Genomic DNA, 18,187 nt, shown 5'->3' on the forward strand with positions numbered 1-18,187 from the left:
TGTGAAGAGAGAGGGAAAGGTAAGTTGAAACACGGCTGCTCTGTGGCAGGACACCGCAGTGGTGGTATGCAGGACTCAGCTGTGCGGCAGAGAAATGCCCCTTCTTGTCGCCTTGCTAGAACGAGAAGTATGATGGTAAAATTATGATGAGAAATGCTCATCTGTCAATAAGACTTCCTTATAGAGTGTTCTAGTCTGTGTCAAGCGCTTACCTTAATTTTTTTCTTCAGGCATGTTGTCTGCCCAATACTGTGTAATACCACTACCTTTTTTCATAATAAGAAATCAGGAATAAATTAAGGAGAACGGAGCATTATCGCCCATCTTCAATTAATCTTTTTGCAAAAAAGAGAAAAACAAAGCAAAACAAGGTTTTATGAATTAATGTATTCTGGGGTTTGCTATAATTGTGGTGAAATATTTGAATGAAAATCTAGTTCTTCCCTCTTCTAAATTAGTCATCTGCAAAAACTTAAGCTGGATTTTTGATATCTGGACCTTGCCTGCTGCAGGAATGTCCTGGTTTCAGTTGGGATGGAGTTAATTTTCTTCCTAGTAGCTGGTATAATGTTATGTTTTGCATGTAGTATGAGAAGAATGTTGATAACCCACTGGTGCTTTTAGTTGTTGCTAAGTAGTGTTCATACCGAATCAAGGATTTTTCAGCTTCTCACTTCCAGCCAGCAAGAAGGCTGGAAGGGGCACAAGAAGTTGGGAGGGGACACAGCCAGGGCAGCTGACCCAAACTGGCCAAAGGGATATTCCAGACCATGTGATGTCATGCCCAGTATACAAACTGGGGGGAGTTGGCTGGGGGGGATCACTGCTTGGGAACTAACTGGGCATCGGTCGGCGAGTGGTGAGCAATTGCATTGTGCATCACTTGTCTTTCTTGGGTTACATTTCACTCTCTTTTTGTTATCTTCATTATTATTATTATATTTTAATTTTTATTTCAATTATTAAACTGTTCTTACGTCAACCCATGAGTTTTACTTGTTTTCGAGTGAGCAGCTGCGTGGTGCTTAGTTGCTGGCTGGGATTAAACCACAACAAGGAATTAAGTCTGAAATCTAGGGCTGAAGTTAAACAGGTTGCTTTGCACTTCCAAACACAAAAACAAGGCAAGACTTGTATGCACCACAGAGATGCGTCTGGCTGCTCTTCTCTTCTCACCTACCTTTCTGTAGTAGAGGAATGCCGTTTGACATCCCTGCGTGATGGCCGAATCTCCTGATGTGCGCTGTGAGCAGTGTTACTGGCAGGGCTTTTGTCACCTGCAATGTCAGGCTGGCTGACAGCTGCCCCAGGCTACTTCTCCTTTACTTTGTCACTCATTATGCCACAATCTTTATACATCATTTAACCTGATTTCCTTACTAGATGGAAGAGTCTCGGGTTTGTTTTTTTTCCTTGTACCTTTGATCTTGGTGTCACAGAAAGTTACTGTGCTTATTATTTTAGCCTAGACTAATTCAATTATGCCATTTGGGGGGAAAAGTCAGCTAAATGCTTCCTCCAGGAGAATGAGTTTTTCATAGCCCGTCCACTTTACCTTGTTAAATCATAAAAGTTCATAACTCTGTTTTCCAGTGATGGAGATTCAATGTTCAGTATCCCCCAACGTCTACTCTCTATATGCCTATATGAAAAGTAGGCTGAGTGTAAATTTCGAGAAGACTATAGCTAAGCTACGTTCAAGAATTGACTTGCCTGTGAATAGTCTCCGACACTAGAGTGAGAGATTAACATGTTTTTTTAGATTGAAAATCTGTTTCCTGCATCCCTTGCATGAATGTCACTGGAGGCTTGAAATTATATTGTCAAAGTTTGGGACCAGATCTGGTAAGACGCATCCAGATTCTGAGATGTGATAGAAATGCTGTTGCATTGGAAAGGTTACTGGCGGGCACCTGTGTTGGAGTCAGCTGGGGAGATGAAAGCTAAGGGCAGACTGATATTCCGTGGAGGGGTACAAAATACAAGCAAAATAGGAAAGATTTACTTTGGTACAGGTTTGTCAGAAAATAGCATGAAACAGCTTAAGAGTTGCCGTTTGGATAATGCAGAGAAGCACACATTGTAAGGTTGGCATTGGTCGGGTCATTGTGTAGTTCGTTGTTATAGCTCAGATAGCAGTGTTATGGGTGCAGGAACAGAAATCAGAGCTAGAAATTAAAATATTTGTATGAAGCCACAAGAAACAGCACACATAAAAAAGCCCCCAAACCCCCCAAAATCCAGCAGCCCCCACCTAAACTCCAGCCGAGTTTAAATTAAATTCACTTACAAGTTTATTAGCCAAGCGATAATTACATGTGGAGTTTTCCACTCTCGGGACTTGCATCCATCCAGTGCTTGGGTAACGGTGGTGCACAGTCAGGAGCTGCTTCCTCACGGTCCCTCGTCCTCTGAATGAGATGGGGTGAGGCTGGACGGTGTCCCTAGGGTGCTAGCCTGGAAGAGCCAGGTGCCTTCCCATGGAGAGGTTTTGGTTCGACACTGATGTTTGGGGCTGACTCTTGTGGCCGAAGGGAGGTTGGGGAGGCTGGAGGCTGGCACAGCCAGCCATGTCCTCAGCGTCCATGCGGATGTTAACAGAGGGCTCAGTTTGGTTTAAAAAGACAACAGCTTTTTTTTTCATGTCGCTAATATCCTCAGGAGACTAAGGTAAGCGATTGCTGACTGCCATACCGCATCCTGTTTCATACAGGAAAAGAAAATATTTTTGTTTCCGGGCTTTAATGTGCCTATTGTTAGTTCTGATGGAGAATGTATTCTGTGGTGCTTTACTTTGGCTTCTTTCTCACTTTCCTTTTAAGTAAGCATATTTTTATTCTGTTCTCAGTATGGTTTTTCTGGTCGCTACTGCCACTCCTACAGCTCCCTTGGAATCGCCAGGGTCAGGAGCTGGTCCTTACTCCCTTTAGCTGCTTTTTTTTTCCCTTTGCCTCATTTTTGGTGAGAATTGGCTTGGCAGCCTGCTATAAATTAATAATAAAATGATAAATACCACTTTTTTGCTAAATGACCTTCCATACAGCATTAAGCTAGATTGTGCCTTTTGTCCTGGAAATTAGTTTACATTTTCTCTGTCGGCGGCGAGTTGAGTTGATCCTGTATTACACCTCAGCAGATACTGTCCTTCCCGTTTGGTGGGAATATGGAATATCTGAACGGTCTTTTAAGAGTCCTTCTTTGTGTTGCCTGTGGGTGGTGTGGTGGCCAGTTGTATTGGGAACAATGTAAAAAGCCTAAAACTGGAAGTGAGTGCCTGCTTGCTTTTTTGTCTCTTTTTCTTTTTTTCCTTGCCACAGTGAGAGGTTGTGTGTAATGACTTTCTAGCAGCAGGATTTCTAAGACGTGCTTGTGTTTCAGCCTTTTCTTTACCTTGTCATGTAATAAGTATAAAGATCTCAGGAGGAATTTGGTTTACACACTTATGTTGAGTAGTGCCGTAATACAGAATTACACGTGAAGCCCCTCATTTCTGTTGCTCAGAGACTTTCTCCTGACTGTTGTACATTACATAAATGTATATACATTATATACATACAAATGTAGAGCAAACATTTAAGAATCACTTTTATAGCTGATTTTTTAATAGCAGTTTGCCAGCTAACCCATGTCTAAGGGAGAAGCCGTAGTGACCAAGCTGCACTCAGCGATCCTGCGAGGTAAGAGAGCCCGTGCTGACGCCTGCAGTCCTGCCTGCTGCCTTGAACTAACACTAGCAGCAGTGTTTCTTACTGGACAGATGTGGGTCTGGAGTGTGAGGTTTTTTAATTTACACGCAGGATAGAAAATGAGGACTGTGCCTTAGTACCCTGTCCAGGCAGCACTGAGTGGGACAAGAAGCGTGCTTTAGTATTGTGAGGAAGGGGCTGATGTAGGTCTGTTGAAAAGCTAACTCGTCAAATGAAATTCAATCAGATTAAAAGAATCATTAAAATTCTCTAATGATTTCTTTAAAGCAGTTACGGAGTAATCCCAGGCTGTGTGATCCAGTGTGCAATGTCCCAGAGGCAGAGGAGGGTTGAGTGGCATTGCACAGTCACCTGGATTAGATGCTGTTCTGGATAGGATGGGGCAATAAAAACAGGACTGTAATGAGAGATATGGAGACTGCACTGAAATAAGCATGTTAAAACAGAACAGCACTAGAAAGAGTTACAGATCAACAGTGAAACCTCAGCCCCCTCTAAAGATAGCAGTGAAATAGTCAGTGGTTAGACAAATATCCTTAATTTCAGTGAAAGCTGTGTAGCTACCTCTGTTTGCAGCTCTCCAGCATGAGCGTGCGGTATGGCTGTACTTGGGAGCTCACGACTAGGAGCAATACTCAGTAGAGGGACCGGCCTTTAGGACTGGTTTCAAGAAGAACAGAAAAAGTTAGAGCTGAAAACTGATTTCTCAAGAATATGTCTGTTGTGATTCAGATGATGAGAGGCGTAAGGTGTGTACCAGTGCCAGTAAAGCATAGTCTTAAATTATTTGGATTAGCATGCAGGAACTTGCTTTTAAAGAATCTGATGAGGTTAAAGGTGGGAAACCTTGATGCAAGTTTATGAAAGATACTAGGGTAATGATGATCAATAGTGACCCTCAGGACACTATAGAAATGTCTGTTAAAGGAAGCATTGTCACCTAAGGCATTTAAAGGTAGTCAGAACAGAATAAAAGTACAGCACATCCCCAAATCCCGAATCCTAGCACTACAGGTCTGGGGAAGCTACCGATCCTTCTTGTGCTTTATATGCACAAATTGTCTAAAAATAGCTAAAAAGCTATTTGGTTCTTTCTGTGAAAAATCATCTTTTACTCTGGATGTATTTCTGTGTTGCTGTAAGTGCGTTAAACTGAATTTACCAAATTTCTCACAGCCCTCCTCAGACTAAACGGTTTGGCATGATTTGCAGACTTTGTGTTTTTGCCATAAGGACATAAACCAGCAGCCCTTCTGCAGGTCCCCGGGGACAGTGCTTGCTCTGAAATGAAGCATTTTATTCAAAAATTTTACATTTTGTTTCTTCCTTTATCATTTGCCATGGGAGGATTCTGCTGGGAGAACAGGAGGAGGGGGAGAAGGAGCATTGAAAATAATCAGGACTTCTGATGGAAATCTTTTAACCAGCTGCATTCCATGCCTGCTGAATTGTTGTCACTTCTGCGGGTTATTTCATAGCAGATTCGGTGCCTTTACCTTCAGAAAGCTCTTTAGACACCCTGATCCAATCCTGTGGGGAAGAAGAGTACGTGTGGTTGCACTGGGACCCTTCATTTCCCAGAGGAGCTGTGAAGCAGTCTGAGAGATTGAGTGCTGAGATCTGGGATTTTTTTGGTTTCCATGGCATGTCACTGCTGTTACTGACCAGTCTTGCATTAATATTGAACTGTATCTAAGCAGAAAGCTTTTTTAAAGATAACTAGCTTTCTCTTCTACTTCAGAAAGGTTCAGGCATCTAAATCATCTGCATCCTGTGTATTGCATTTCAAATGCGTATGAAACTTAAAACCAAAGAGCTTTTTTCTGCAGACTTGCAGCAATCTCCTGTAACTTCTGCTCAGTAAAGCTCCTCCGCTCGTGTTTGCCATGTTTGTATTCTTTGAGTCACCTAACCACACTGGTGGTAGGAAGTGGGATGGGGGAGGTCAGTTCCTGTGAGCATGGCATTTTAAGCCATGAAATGAGAGCTGCAGCAGGAGCTGGTCTCCCTTATTTTTGGTTGTCTGATAGCTTAATCAAATAAGAAAAAATGTGGGAATCTCTGCTCGAACACAAGTAAGTGATACACATCTCTTTTGATTTAGAGTTGCAATCCATGCCAGATTCTCTCTTGCTTTCGAACATAATGTTTTCTTGATTGTATCTGTTTCTGAAAGGTTATGGTGATAACTTTGCTGTCACTTTTTTACTGAAGCTGACATTTTGGAATGCCAGGAAAATCGATGTCATGTGAAATAACTGTTGCCAGTGTCATTGAACTGGGTTTGATAGAAGGGCATGTGTCCAGCCCCAACGCACGCTGCTTTACACCCCTGCTAGGGGGTCTTATGGGCCATGGGCAGGAGGAAGAGGTGAGTTTTTAAGTGGGTTAAAGGAAAATGCTGGAGCTAATGAAGCAGTGTAAGAGGGAAAAGAAGGCTTTGCTCCCTCCTGCTCAGCAGGAGAGGGTCGGGAGCTAGTCTAGTGCAGGGCAACGTGTGAAACTGGAGAGATGAGGAGAAACACAGGCTCTGGAACTGCCAGTCGGGGACCACTCTAAGGGATGGTGTTGGGTGCTTTGTAACTAACTGTAACAAGCAGGATGATGTTGTGCCATTACTAGAGCTGACACCATGAGATAAATTTCATTGCAGTGCGTGACAGGTATCGACACTGGGTTTTCCTACAGGGTAGTGAGTGCTATAGCTTCTTTAAAGACGTCCTTACCCAGCTGTGTCTGTAACACAGCCTGAGCATGAAGGACAGGGTATTAGACCACTCGCCAGTTTCCTGCTGACACAAGGAAGACATAATCAGTGCCTTTTAATTTGTGTCAAGAGTTCCTCCTAGCAGCGGGGTTTTTTTGATTCAGATACATGTATTAACTCTGACCTTGAAACCCTTTGCTTTCTAGCAGTAGGTTTCTGCCTTAAGAGCAGCTTCTTCTCCTTGAAAGGCTTTTACTAAGGAGGAAGGGATGAAGAGAGAGAACTTTACAATCAGTGACAGCATTAGGGAATGCCCAAGTGGATGTTTCAGTTGAAAATACAGGGATGCTTGAACTGGGCATCATGAAACCTGTTAGCAGAGGTTAGAGGTACATGGCGCATGCTCGGTTTGTAGCCAGACTTTGGGAAGAGCTAAGTTCCTGTTAAGATGTTTATTAAGATGATTAGGCATGGAAAAGTTTTCAAAATAAGCTTTACATGTTAACAGCTGAAGGTGGTGTTGGTGTTATTTTTAAATCTGGTCAGTTCTGGGCACGTGCTTAGCTGTCCAGACTCCTGTTAGCTGCAAAAATGTCTTTTACCATTGTATAGATTCTATTTCATCTATCTTTGTGTATTTTCCTGCAGACAGGTTTTTAATCAGACTGGCGATGGTTGCTTATCCATTTGATGCACATGATGCATATTTCAAACCAGCATTAGAAATGGAGACACCACTACTGCATGCATTTCTGGATGCAACAGCCAGTTTCCGTCTGGAATAATTTCACTTTTAGATGATTGAAGAAAGATTAGAGGATTATACCCATGCTTAGTGTTGGACCTTGTGGGTCACATTACACTGAGTTGCCTTTTGGGGCTGTTGACTTCACTGATGTTGCAGAGAGCCTAAATCAGCAAAGAATTAGGAAACTGGAAGCTCCCTGAGCTTGTTTAACTTGTAGGCAACAGCAGTGGGTGATAGCAGTGTTGGCAGGAGTAGGAAAGCCCTTCCACTGGTCACTAAGTCTATTTTCTCTTCTCTGGAGATGGCAGGAAAGGTTGCCCGGAGGAGGAGCAGTGGGGGGGCTCCATGGCCGGGGTCCTGCTGCTGCGGGGCAGCCAGGAGCCCTGGGGAGAGCCTCCCCTCTCCTGGGCGTCCCACGATTGGGCATGGCAAAGGGCTTGAGAACTGCCCCTGAGCAAGTCTCCCTTGAGCAGGCATTCAAAGTCATGGCTGTCATTCTGGATGGATGGAGAAATCCCGCAATGGTATTAATTCTCGGTGAAAGTAAACTTCTGAAGTAGGTGTTGCAAACAAGCCATGAAGTGCTTGAGCTTAAATACGTTAGAGACACAAGGACTGTGCATAGCAAAGCTGAGTTTTATAGCAGAGGTTTCTATGTTGGGAAGTGCACGCTCAGATTTTTAGAGCTCTGTCTGTTGTGCCTGCTTGGGAGGCGCTGGCACGCTCCACGTCCAGACAGGCTGTAACTTCCCACGCGGAGCTGTCACAGTAACCAGGGATCAGATGTGAAGTCAGTGTCAGCCAGGCTCTCTGGAATAACAGTTTATTACTAGTAGCCTTTTATAAACTTTGGACACAAATAACCATTTTTTTGTCAATTCACACATACCGGTACACTTCCCAAGTGCTTCCGTGGCAGTTACAGCGAATCTAGTCTGGGGGGGGTTGCACAGTCCAGTGCTGGACTGGAGAGCAAAGAGGAGGTGGTTTCTGCGTTGGGTCCTGCAGGTTTGGTGGGTGTGGGAGGGCAGGCAATGGGGGGCTCGTCACCCGCTCCCGTCTCTGGAAGCGTCTGGCAGAACCACAGACCTCTTGGGGGTGGCTACCTGGGCTACGCCTGGACCTTCTATTGTCCCTCTTGTTTGCCATTCCCAGGAGCAGCCTGGAGTGCACTCAGCAGACAGTGGGTTTTACTTTCAGAGAATTCCATGTGAAATAATCCAGTAAATCGTGTTTTCACAGATCATTTTATAGCACTTGAAAAAATATGTCAGGAAAGTGGATTTTTGTCTTGTGTGCAAAAAGCAGCCCTTAGGGGCCACATCAGAGATGAATAGAGAGAACCATCTTGGCTTAAATTAAATAAAAAAGAATGAAAGCCACTTCTGTGGTTTCACCCATGCATATTTTTGTTGATTTAGGGCCAGCACTACATTTGGTGTTTAAGGCACTTGTGGCTTTCCAAGTTCCTCTTCTTTCCAATTACTTATCAATTTTATTTTCTGCTTTGTGCCCACTTGCTCTTTGGATGTACCATCAATAAACGCGTGGGTTAAGTGCAGGCAGTACAGCAATAACCTATATATGCAACATACAAGATGATATAAAATACTTTATTTTCAGAGGACAGTAGATATTTTTATTTTTATTTTTTAATATCAGATCTTATTTAATGGGAAGTAGCATAAGGCTTTGCTAAGTATTTACTCTGCAAATGCATCTGAGCACAAGTCCTGGAACATTTGGAACTGAGTTCAGAGCTTGTTTCGGGCAAGATGGACACATTTATTGAGTATTTACCAGTGGAGGATCTTGTGCCTTTGATTGACAGGATTTTCCAGTAGAAGAGAAAAACTTCTATGTGGATTTATAAAATAAGGGTCAAAGCACTTTAATTTTCAGTAACACAAGCAGGTCTTAAGACCTTTTAGCCTAGACATAAAAGAGGTATCTGGTGGTGCCATGCACTTGAAAGCAAGCAAGTAACCACTAGCTCTTATTTTTATCAGTAAAGAAAGAAAGGTGGTCAGACCTGCTTTCACAACAATGAGTCTCAGTAGGAAAGAAAAAGGATTTGGATTTTATTTCCTTTTGAAACTTTACAAAATGGTACCAACAAGACAGTCCGTTTTTTGTGGCAGTGATTGAAGAGGAATAGGGAGTGCTTAGAGCAACTGGTACCTTATCCCGAATCAGCAGAGGGATAGCTGGGCTCAGCTTAAGCTGCCCAGCGGAGGATACCCCAGGGATGCAGTACCTGAGGACAGGAGGAGCTGTGGCTCTCCTCCTTCAGCTGCTGTGGGGGACTGTGGTCACATCCAGCATCTCCTGGGAGCTTCAGCGCTTGCCAGAGATGAGGCTGGTGCCATGCTTGTATGATCAAACGACAGCGTGGTTAAAGGTGGGTTTGGAAAGCTGTTGTAGGTACAGAGATTTTTCCGCTAAGAATTGGATCATTGAAGTAATTTTTAGGAAAGTACAGCACTGCTGGATTGTCTTCCAGTTGTGGGCACTGGTGAATACCTGGTGAAACACTGTCTTCTGTATGCTGCCCTTTTTATTTTCTTGAATTAGAGCTCTTTGCTTGTGCAGTATTTCAATTTCTTGCTGTGCTGAGCTACTGTTAATAAGGAAGAAGTCCCAGTCCTTTCCCTAAAAAGCTGGCCTGTTGCAGCACTGCTGTTGCTGTCACAGGGAGCTCTCAGTACCCACAGCTGAGGCATCTGCGTAAGCTCTTTCTGTGATGATGTGTCTGCAATAATCTATTAATCTGCTCTAATAATCTACTCTACTTTCACTGCATTTTCCTGATAAGTGAAATTATATTTGAATAAAACCTAGTACTTATAAATTCCTGGTTTCAGCTGGAAGGATGTTTTAATAGCTGGTCTCAAATCTGCTGAAAAGCAGATTTTATGGTAGAAATGCTAATGAAGCTTCAACAGGAGCAACCGGCAGCCATACCAGGGAATTGTATATTTGGGTGGCAGAGATCACTAAATAGATTTGTGCCATCTGAATCTTTTTTTTGTCAGCAAAATTGACTTTAATATTTTATGCTTATTTTTAAAAAAATAAATACGTGTCACTGTGAAAGTTTCTGCATTTTGAGGCCAGCTCTCAGCTAATCTTCCCAAGCAGTCTGTACAGCTCAGATTTCAAAGTCTTTATTCAAAAGGTCACATCCTGATTTAATACCATTAGTATAAACCCAGGATAATTTAGTTGATGTGGATAGAGGTGCTTGTTGTTTCAGTTTTTTGATCTTAATATAAATCTGGCCAAGAGTAGGTTGCATTTGTGAAGCTAGTGCCATGTTCTTGAACACATCACAGGAAGGCAAAGTTTGATTTTTCACATTTAGATTAATCCTTTCTACATGATGCAGGTCACCTCTTGCTCCAGTAAGATGCTGGTAATTTCAGCTAGTCTACTTTAAAACAGGAATATGGAAAGAATGTTTGTCATGTTTTCTTTGCCTTTTTTTTTTTTTTTTTTTTTATGGATTAACGTTCAAATTTCTACATTTGATACATTTTCAGCTTCTCAGTATTGCCGGAAGTATATATATTCATGTGTTCATATGCAGCAATGTTAAACCGCAATCCTTTTTAAACTCTTTTTAATTTGCCTTCTTATGACACACTAGTAAAGCTGGTGTGAGGATTTCATGTAGCTGTAGGCTTGCTACAAGTCCAAAAAAATCCCAAATCAAAAAATGCAGTATCCACTATGTGAAAGTGGATATATGGGTTTATTTCCACAGTGCCCACAAAAATGAATCAAGAATGTTACATTAAAAGACAAACAAACATATTAATCACTTCTTTCTCTGTTTTCCCACTGGATCATATCTTAATGGCATCTTCTAGACCAGAGCCTTTTGAAGGAATGTTAATATTTTATGTAAGAAGGAATAATAAATAGCAGTAAAATGCAGCTTGAATGATCAAATCTCCTGAAGGAATGGTGCTTGTACTGTTCCTCCCACGCAGGGGACATTTCTAATCCACCGTAACTTAGGTGTATTGTACCAAGTAACATGATGTTGTATCCTTAGGCGCTTGTATTTCTGTTTGGAGAAATCCTTTTGAAATGGTTTTTATGTTTTATATTTACTCTTTTCAGTGTCCCTAGTAAAGAAGTAATTAATCAATTAAAGATAGGATTACCAAAATTCCATCTGTCTTATCAGTCAGCTAGTCTGATGTGATTATTAAGGCTGGATATATTGGTTGTAATAACTTGTGAGTGAATGGCTCACCCCTCTTCTACCCCTCTCCCTTTCCTCAGGAGCTTGGATGAGTGATATGCTTCTAGAAGTAGAAAAATTTTCTTCAGGATTAATAGAATGAAATAAATACTGACTTTTTTCCCCTCCCTCAGGTTTCCCTTGTTCTCCTTTTCAAATCAAATGTCACATTGACTCAAATCCAGCGTTGGAAGCATGTGGGGAACTGCAGCACATCAGCCCGGCGCAATGTATCCATCAAGCTGGAAGGAAGCCCAAAACCAAAACTCCACTGGCCAAAATGCATCCTCTGCAGAAACCCCAAGGCAAGTAGCTTTGTCTTTCTAGCAATTGTACAAGCTTCTACCACACATGAAGTGTAATATTTTTCAATGAATTGTTTTAATTTTATGTCACAGCAAAATAGTTATTTTTATGTTCTAAGGTTTAAGTACAGCTGGTAGGGTTTTATTATCTTCATTTTTTCCAATGTTAGATAACCTCTTAGGGTAGCCTTCAAGAAGGAATTGATTCAGGAATAACAGACTGCTTAACTTGTCAATTTATATTTCCTGTACTGTTGTTATACCTCATGCAGCTGTAAAGTGTAAGTTTAATTTAGCAATATTGTTTTCATTCTTTATTAATTATTTTGAAAAAAGTATTTAGGTAAGAATAGCTTATTGTTTAAACCTGGTCTGTGTTCCATTTATTGTAAGAACTCCGCATAACAACAGGAAATGCCTGAATGGAATGAATATATTTTAAAAATCAGAAATAGGAGCTAAACCAGTCATGGTGCAAGCATAGCACGCAGGCTGTGGTAATTCCACAGACCTGCCAGAGTCATAGTCAAATAGGTGGCAATCCCAAAGTATGGTAGAAGAGAAGCCATGCAGAAGCATGTTCCAGCTGGTCTCCAGGCAGGTCTTCTGGTCTCCCCAGGCTTTTCTTCCCTAAAACTTCGGGGTGCTAAAAAAGACTGCAGTAAATTTCTTGAAAGAGGATAAAGTGTTTTCATGTTTTGCCATCAGTGAAATGATATGTGTTCTCTCTTTGTAATGTCAAGTTGTCAAGCGCCTCCACTGCCACCACCCCCTGCTTTGTAGAATTGGTTAAAATATTGTATATAATGTATGCTTGCCTTAAGGTAATTGCAGATGCAGAAAGCATGTAGTTTGAGAGGCATTTGGAACAAGGGAAGGTGAGCACAAAGAAGATACTAAGTTCATAAACCAGAATTTTTTTAAGAAGCATGTCCATGTGATGGACAGTCATTGTCATCTGAGAAAGAGAGAAAAGATATTTTGGTCACCATTAGGGTGTGTTATACAAACTAAGCCCCTGCACCACCACCTCCTCCCAACTCAGGTGACTATACAAAAGTGTTTTGCGTTTGTGTGGCAGGGTTTTGGTAGCAGGGGAGGGTCCGCAGGGGTGTCTCCTGTGAGAAGCTGCTCAAAGCTCCTCCGGCTCCAAGCCGGACTCACCTCTGGCCAAGGCCGAGCCCATCCATGACAGTGGTGGTGCCTCTGGGAGAACAGATGTCAGAAGGGGAACCAGGAGGAGGAGGGGGATTGGGATGTGAGAGGAACCCCTCTGCGGATACCAAGGTCAGTGAAGAAGGAGGCGGAGGAGGTGTGCTGGAGGAGGGGATGCCCCCCCAGCCCATGGAGGGGAGCGGAGGCCGCCCAAGATGGCCGTGACTCCATGGGAAAGCCCGTGCTGGAGCAGTTTGTGACTGAAGATCAGCCCTTGGAAAGGACCCACGGCAGGGAAGTTTGTGAGGAACTGCAGCCCGCAGAAAAGACTCACCCTGGAGAAGTTCGTGGAGGACTGTCTCCCGCAGGAGGGACCCCCCGGTGGAGCAGGGGAGGAATGCGGAGTCCTCCTCCCCCTGAGGAGGAAGGAGCGGCAGAGACAAGGGGTGAGGAACCGACCCCAGCCCCCGTCCCCTGTTCCCCAGGGGGAGAGAACCGGGAGTGGGGCTGAGGCGGGAAGGCGGGTGTTCTCACGTTGGGTTTTGCTTCCTAATATCCCTGTTTCGATTTGATTGGTAGCAAATGAAATTGATTTTGTTTCTTCCCAAGTTGAGCCTGTCTTTTGCCCATGACTGTAAGTGGTGAGTGATCCCTCCCTGTCCTTGTGTCGACCCACGAGCCTGCCTTTACATCTTCTGCTCATCCCACCGGGGCCGGGGGGAGTGAGCAAGCCGCTGTGTGGTGCCTTGTTACCGGCTGGGCTGAAACCACAACGCTATATGAAAGCAATTTTCTGATACGCATTTAGCCTTAAACAACTACAAAGAAAGTATTGTATTTTCTGATTCTGGAAATAGACCTTAAATATTAAATTAGTATACTAGTTCATGCTTGAAACATCTCACGAAGTCTGTGTATTTATGGGGCTTTCAGCTTCAGGTCTTGGTTGTGCAGGTTTCATGGAACACACAGTGGGTGTTCCATGAATGTGGTTAATACTAACAATAAAAAGGAATAGCAGAAGTGTCTGTTCAGTAAGTGGAATGAATTCAGCTGGTGTAGATCCTTTGCTGTTGTACTGATTACACTGATTTCCAATCACTGAGGACATAGCCTGTTTTTAATATGTTAGTGTTTCAGAAAAAAATGGAGGCAGCCTACTCTAGCTTGCTTCAAATCATGCTTAAAAGTTACCCAAGGAGATTAGTATAATCTGTTTCCATTATTGAGATAGGTACTACTTCTTTCTGCTGCTCACACACATCCAAGCACTCTCTCCCATTACAGCCATAAACTTAGAACCAAGGAAGTCAGTATATCTTACTGGCTGGTTAATGCTCTGAAAAGGGTGGAAATTTGTTAATGAGGTGAAATAGACACCCAGAGGTAACACGCTTTCTTGACTAGTTACTCTTGCTAATACTTTTTTTGACAGAACTTGGTTGGTCTTCTTGATGTCACTGTAAAATAGTCCAAGAAGAAACAAGAGTCCCAGTGAAAAATCCCATGGGAGACTGTTGCATGGTACCCAATACTCAAAAATCAGATCACCTAATGTTCCTTCAGACTGAGCCAGGTGTGGTGGGTTGACCCTGGCTGGATGCCAAGTGCCCACCAAAGCCACTCTATCGCTCCCCTCCTTAGCTGGACAGGGGAGAGAAAAAATATGACAAAAGGCTCATGGGCTGAGATAAGGACAGGGAGATCACTCACCAATTACCACCATGGGCAAAACAGACTGAACCTGGGGAAGTCAGTTTAATTTATTACCAATCAAATCAGAGTAGGGTAATGAGAAATAAAACCAAATCTTAAAACACCTTCCCCTCCACCCCTCCCTTCTTCCCAGGCTTACCTTCACTCCCAATTTCTCTACCTCCTCCACCTGCGCAGTGCAGGGGGATGGGGAGTGGAGGTTGCAGTCAGATCGTCACACGTTGTCTCTGCTGCTCCTTCCTCCTTAGGGAGACTCCTCCTCACTCTTCTCCTACTCCAGCGTGGGTCCCTTCCACAGGCTGCAGTCCTTCAGGAACAGACTGCTCCAGCGTGGGTCCCCCGCAGGGTCACAAGTCCTGCCAGAAAACCTGCTCCAGCGTGGTCTCCTCTCTCCATGGGGCCACAGGTCCTGCCAGGAGCCTGCTCCAGCACGGGGTTCCCACAGGGTCAGACCCTCCTTCGGGCATCCACCTGCTCTGGCGTGGGGTCCTCCATGGGCTGCAGGTGGAGATCTGCTCCCCCGTGGACCTGCCTGGGCTGCAGGTGGACAGCCTGCCTCACCGTGGTCTTTCCCATGGGCTGCAGGGGAATCTCTGCTCCGGCACCAGGAGCATCTCCTCCCCTTCCTCTTTCACTGAACTTGGGGTCTGCAGGGTCGTTTCTCGCACGTTCTCACTCCTCTCTCCTGGCTGCTGTTGTGCACCAGTTTTTTTCCCCACTTCTTAAATATGCTATCGCAGAGGCGCTACCACTGTTGCTAATTGGGTTGGCCGTGGCCAGTGGTGGGTCCGTCTTGGAGCCAGCTGGCACTGGCTCTAACAGACATAGGAGAAGCTTCTAGCAACTTCTCACAGAAGACACCCCTGTAGCCCCCCCCACCATCGCTACCAAAACCTTCCCACCACAAACCCAATAAACCAGGTTATCCAAAGCTATAAATCCATGTTACAGGTGTTGGTCATGAATGTGCCAGTCATCTTCCTGAAAGACATTTCTTTATCATAATTTTTAAATAACAGTTTTGTTATTTCATTTCACTTCTTTATAATAAAACTACTTTTAAAAAGTATCTGCAATTAGCTTACATATGACAGTAGAGAACAATACATAATGATACCTTGCAAGGAAGGGAAGATGGTACAGGGGTTTTTTTCTCTTCACTTTTATTGACTTTGTAAATTTGAAATGGCTTTTCTCTCTTGATAGTTCACTGGTCCCCTGTTACTGTGTGGGTTGTATACCCAGTAAAGAAAGGAGAACACTTCATGTCTCTCCAGGAAAATGAAATCATCAAAATAAATAATAAAAAAAAATTGTTTTTATTAAATTGACTGTACTCCAGTTGACATTTTTCCTGTAAGCCATCCTTGCTTCCTCTTGGTGGCCATGTCCAAAAAAAGTAGTTGTGACAATGTTGTGCATTTCCTTGCAGCAGTCATAAATCTTACCTCATTTTTTTGTTGGTATTTTTATGCAAGAACCTTTCTTCCCGGGGCTTTCTCCCTAGAGCTGGATGCCTCATTAAGGTCTGTTTCTTGTTGATTTGTTGGGTGGAATATGCTGGCATCACCACCTGAGCCTCTAGGAGCTGTGCTCTACCCCTAACCAAGGCTGTGCTGTTGTGTCATTTATTCTGTTTTTGAGTGTATTCGCTCCCCAGGGGTTAACCCTTTATAATCTGCTTCATCATGTATATTATTTTAGGTCTCTTCTTGTCAAGGGGCCTTACCTGAAGTAAGTAAATTTGCAAGTGCAACACATGCCACTTGAATTTCTCTTTATTAGGTCTTCCCAGCTTTCCCAGCGAGTCATGACAGACCCACCGCTGCTGGGTTGATTGATGGGTATGCCTCCATCAAGTTGCTACAACGTCAAGCATGTTGACTGTTTGCGTTACTGTAGAGGAGGCAGTTGTGAGAGAAATTCACGGGCTGGGGGGACTGAAGTAATGCAGAAGTTGAGGTGCACATTTTGCAGTGAGGGAATGGTCCTTACTCCCCGCTATTTGACAGACCGAGGGCCAAGCCCAGGCTGCACCTTCTCCCACATATTTAACCTTACCTTTCCCTTTTCTAATTCTGTCCTGCTGCTTCTCATTATTTCACTTGTTCCTTCTGCAACAAGCATTTTGTGTCTTGGTTTCTGCCTCCTGCAAATAGCCGTGGGCCTCTATGTAAAACCTTCAGGAGGAGGAGGACTGGGGAAATACCATTCCAGCACGTGGCTTCAGCCTTCAGGCACCACCTGAAACGTGCTCATTAATACTAATATCTCTTCCATGCAGCTGGCTTGCTTTCTTTTCTCCACCAGTTTATCTGTCTGTGTGCAGGACAGGCACTGGAAGCTGCTGCATCCACGGTCGTGCTGCTTTGTGGCTGGGACCCAGAGCGAGAAAGTAGCAGCACTGGTTCCTGCATGGGCTGGGACTCGTGAAAGGTGGCTTCAGAGCATGGGCAGGAGTTTTGCCTGGGCTCCCACTATGACTCCTGCATCCCTACCTAAAAGCAGTACCTGCTTGTTTTCTGGGGCTGGCTGTGTTCATTTAGTACTGACGACAATGGTGCACGTACAGATGAGCTCATCTAGTGTTGTTTGGTTTTAGTGTGCGGATCTTTCTTTCACTCTTTTGTAGAAGTCTGAAATGGTTTTGAGTTTAAAAGTCTTTGTTGTGATATGTAACGCCCCTTCCTTGTAAATTCTGAATGTAGGCTTTTTGTGTCAACTCAGGAGTAGGCATCTTGTGTGGTTTAAATTTCGCTTCGTAAGTAGTGCTTGAAAAGGTCAGTGGCTTTCCCTCCGTGCTGACATCTCCATTTCTCAATATTATTTCAGTAAATAAAAATTCAGAACTAACAGAAGTGTTTTCCTCCTTCCTTTTTGTCCAGTGCAGAGTGTGTTGTCTCAGGTGATTCAGGTGGAGTCCACCAACAGGAAAGACGTAAGATGTTTACATGGACAGCAGTGACACCCATTGCTATTAGTGTAAATGCTTTGGCAATGAACTTCAGCTTTTGAGTGTTGTGGACCAGCTTGAAACTATGAAGGGCCTGATGGGGGATGTGGGGTAGGTTCTGGCCTGTCTGCCCTGCTGCATTATGCACCTTCTGTAAAGAGCGTAGAGCTTGCCTTTTCTGTCTAGACAAGTCAGATGGCTGCTTGGATACTTTTTTTTAGGTTGTTTTGTTTTGTTATTACAAGGAGAAATGTGACTGGGCACTCACTGATCACATGGTGTGCAAGTGAAAACCTGGTGAACAAAACATAGAGCTCCACCATCCCATTTGTATGCAAGATTATTTTCTTTTCTTGCTTACCTGTTACTCCTGCGTGAGATGGGTTTTGTGGTAGTGTTTTCAAAATTGAGCTATGACACCTTTATTTTAAGACAGGAATTCCAGATGTTTTTGGAGACTGGGTAAATCAGTCCTTTTATAGGAAGTGTCTCATTAAAGCTCAAATCCTTAGAAGATTTGATTTTATTCTTTGGTGCTGAAATAAACTCAGTAATGTAGATAGTTTAAAATCTGACCTATACTCAGAGCTCAAAAACTCTTTGACAGTCCTTCATCACTGACCTCAGACAATGACCATCCACAC

At 43.5% G+C, this 18,187-nt stretch overlaps 1 protein-coding gene across 7 annotated transcripts in view; it reads left to right on the plus strand.

Annotated features, from left to right (window-relative positions):
* The window catches only part of FGD3 (FYVE, RhoGEF and PH domain containing 3), a 114,051-nt gene that overhangs the window by 48,847 nt on the left and 47,017 nt on the right, over window positions 1–18,187 (plus strand). For 5 of the 7 annotated variants that reach the window (XM_049826279.1, XM_049826281.1, XM_049826285.1 and 2 more), the window contains exon 2: window positions 11,549–11,719. In XM_049826279.1, the coding sequence (XP_049682236.1) occupies window positions 11,549–11,719 (171 nt within the window). Of the gene's footprint in view, window positions 1–5,692; window positions 5,783–11,548; window positions 11,720–12,938; window positions 13,321–18,187 lie in introns of those variants that run through there. The other 2 variants (XM_049826282.1, XM_049826287.1) reach the window with 2 other exon arrangements.

The sequence above is a fragment of the Accipiter gentilis genome, chromosome 23 (genome assembly GCF_929443795.1).
Source record: "Accipiter gentilis chromosome 23, bAccGen1.1, whole genome shotgun sequence".
NCBI classification, from domain to species: Eukaryota; Metazoa; Chordata; class Aves; order Accipitriformes; family Accipitridae; genus Astur; species Astur gentilis.